General features: G+C 35.2%; 1 protein-coding gene across 1 annotated transcript; it reads right to left on the bottom strand.

Annotated features, from left to right (window-relative positions):
• Positions 1–1345: 1345 nt before the first annotated feature.
• On the bottom strand, positions 1346–1795 carry LOC145682258 (uncharacterized). The gene has a single exon (XM_081753839.1). It carries the CDS (start codon positions 1793–1795, stop codon positions 1346–1348), a length of 450 nt encoding a protein of 149 aa, XP_081609965.1.
• Between the last annotated feature and the right edge of the window lie 1211 nt (positions 1796–3006).

The raw sequence follows: 3006 nt of genomic DNA, 5'->3' as shown, positions 1-3006 counted from the left end.
AAAACCATAACTCTTTCTGCCCTCAACATCCAACATCCTCCTCCCTTTCAAAAAGACAACTATTGTCTGTATCCTGATCTGTAAGTCATTCTTAGTTAGTCATATGTAATCTATCGAATTTCTTTATTACTAGTAGCTATATACCTTTACCATACAGTAATGTAAGTGTTCTCTTCAGCTGAATTAAACACTACTTTGCAAATAACTGTTGCACTCTGTTAACCACTTAGGTTCCACTCAAATACCTTAGTAATAGCAATATCTTATCAACCTCCAAACATTTTCTCGGGTATTGTCCAAATACAAACTGACAAACCTGAACACTCTCTGAGGTAATGCTCAAAAATTAACTGACAAACCGTTTGACCTTCTCTAGTGCAACAACTGAAACGTAAACTGACAATAAAATGTTTTTCATTAATTAAAAACATTAATACAACAGCAACAAGATTTGTTTTGTTTTTACTTTTCAGATGTTGGTTTCTTCTTTTTTCTTTTCTCCTTCAAGAGTAACTCTAACTTTTTTAATCTCTGTTCCAGCTCTGAAATCTTACTCCACATTTTCTGGAACTCCTGATCTCTATCCATGAATCCGGAAAACATACACTGTGATTGCTGTACGGTACTCTCTCTTCCTTTGCTGGCTTTTGGTCTTTTACTATAAATAATCTTGCCAGCCTCTTCGTCACGTATTTGATATCTCCTATGACTTTTCTTTGTATCGTCCCGAACCTCCTCTTCCGAGTCAGTCAATAATTTGTATTTGTTACTCCTCTTTTTCAGCTTTTTAATCGTACTGCGACCTAATAAAGAGATTACATCGGAACTGTTTTCACTTAGGTTAGACTCGTAGTTCAAATCGGTTTGATTGTCTATAACAGCTTCTGAGCTCCTCTGCATCATTGCCGCCTGCTACAGACCTTAAATCTGGTAAACCATCTTCTTCAGATTGGTAATGTAGTGTCTCCATATGTAGCACATGATAAAGATCAGAAACTTTTTCAGGCTCCAAAACTGCGGGAATTAGATCGGCGACCTTAGCCTTATGTTGTTTCCTTGTCGCTTCCATCTTCCAAGCTTTTCATGCTGAGCTCATTCATTTGTATATCCAACGATCGTAATACGCAAGCTGGCGCAAAATGATGGAAACCAGTACACTTAAAACAGCGTTTTCCATAAGCTGGACATTCACCTTTTACGTGTGATCGTTGACACATATTACATTTAATATACATTCCCCTCCTCTGATTCGAGGAGTTAGATGATGAATAAAGGATGAACGTTGACCCGTACTTCGTGGTGAACTTTGACCACTAGACATTTTGTTGGCCTGGTTTTCTTGTTTTCATTTCCACTTACTGCTCTGTTTTTCCATTTTACAAATCTGTTGTTGTTGCTGTGCTCCTGAACTACTGAACAATGCCATTTGTTCTTCGGTGTTCTCCACTGCTGTCGCGATGTCTACCGCTTGTTGAAAAGATAAGAAAGTTGCTGTTAGCATCTGCCTTCTCGCTACGTTGCTTTTTAAGCCAAAGACAAATTGATCACGCAGCGAATGTTCTAAACATGAACCAAAATTGCAGAAGGTAGCTTGATTTCTTAACACAATTACAAACTGAGCTACATTCTGGTATTCCAATTGCTTGATATTGTGGAATTTGTATCTTTCTGCAATTTCATTTGTTTTCTGTCCATAGTGTCCCATCATTAAATTCTTCAACTCTTCAAATGATTTTTCTGATGGTTTCATCGGAGCACACAAATTCCTTAATTCTTCATATGCCGGTAATCCCATTACAGCTAGAAACGTTGGCACTAATATGTCCTTTGGCAAGCTGAGGATAGTGCTACTTGCTCGAATCGCTCTATATTGATTTGAATCCTTCCTGTGTTTACATCAAATGGTTCAAAATTTGTGAACGAAGCCATTTCCACAAACTAGAGTGTAAATCCGTATTACCGACTGAGCCAATCTGTTAAGTGTTTCTTTACCTAATTATAACACTGGTATATTTACTAATTATATTTAATAAGCAAGCTACCTTTGTTTCCTATTTGTTTACTTCAAACGCATACATACATAATCTTTTAATAACAACTTTCTTTCAAAAGATAATCACCATTTCTATATACTTTCTAAACTTCCTCTTCTTTTTTAGATGAGAGCATGTGCACAAAACCATAACTCTTTCTGCCCTCAACATCCAACAAACTGGATGCAAGGAAATCTAATTTAAACATACTAAAACATACCATTTAGCGCATATAGAGCGTGGATCTGTGCTCAAGGCGCTAGCTAATAATCTGGAGGTTCTCAAGTCGAACCATCTGTGAATATTTTGTTTAAATTTAGAAAGTTTGGTAATCACTAGTCGGCGATGATACACGTTTAATTGTCTTAAGGCATTTGAATATTTTGATCTTTCAATATGTGAATGATCAAATCTTCAATAATAATAATAATAATAATAATAATAATAATAATAATAATAATAATAATAATTATTATTATTATTATTATTATTATTATTATTATTATTAGCAAAGTAATTCAATAACACATTAATATCTTTCATTATTTCTCGATAACTACTCGAACTTAAGACGTCCTCGAATCTACTTCGCAACCCGAACTCGCAGGGCTAAATTAAAGAAGAATAGTAATATGATATGGTTTTACTATTACTAAAGCATACTTTGATAAGGGTCATTCTCGATGATTTTATGTATCCCTCTCCCCTCTCCATGTTGGGAGCACGGTATGACAAAAATTATCACAGGCCCGAATGTTATATACGTTGAAAATTTGATCGAAATCTGTTGGATGATTCAAGAGTTGTTCTATTTATTTTTATATATTAATCACCCCTTCTCCTATCCTCTCCTATGTTCTACCGTTAAAGTTAAAATACTAAAACAAAAGTTTCTAGGCCCGAACGTCGTCTATGTTGAAAATTAGATCGAGATCGGTCAGGTGGTTCAAGAGTTGTTAAGTTTTATTCATTT

This window comes from Thermobia domestica, chromosome 3, assembly GCF_964235325.1.
Source record: "Thermobia domestica chromosome 3, izTheDome1.hap1.1, whole genome shotgun sequence".
Classification (NCBI taxonomy): domain Eukaryota; kingdom Metazoa; phylum Arthropoda; class Insecta; order Zygentoma; family Lepismatidae; genus Thermobia; species Thermobia domestica.
The sequence above is the reverse complement of the archived record's forward strand: the minus strand, read 5'-3'. Positions and strand labels throughout refer to the sequence as shown.

Coding starts and splice junctions, on each gene's coding strand:
- LOC145682258 (XM_081753839.1), bottom strand. CDS start 1,795: ATGGGATTACCGGCATATGAAGAATTAAGGAATTTGTGTGCTCCGATG.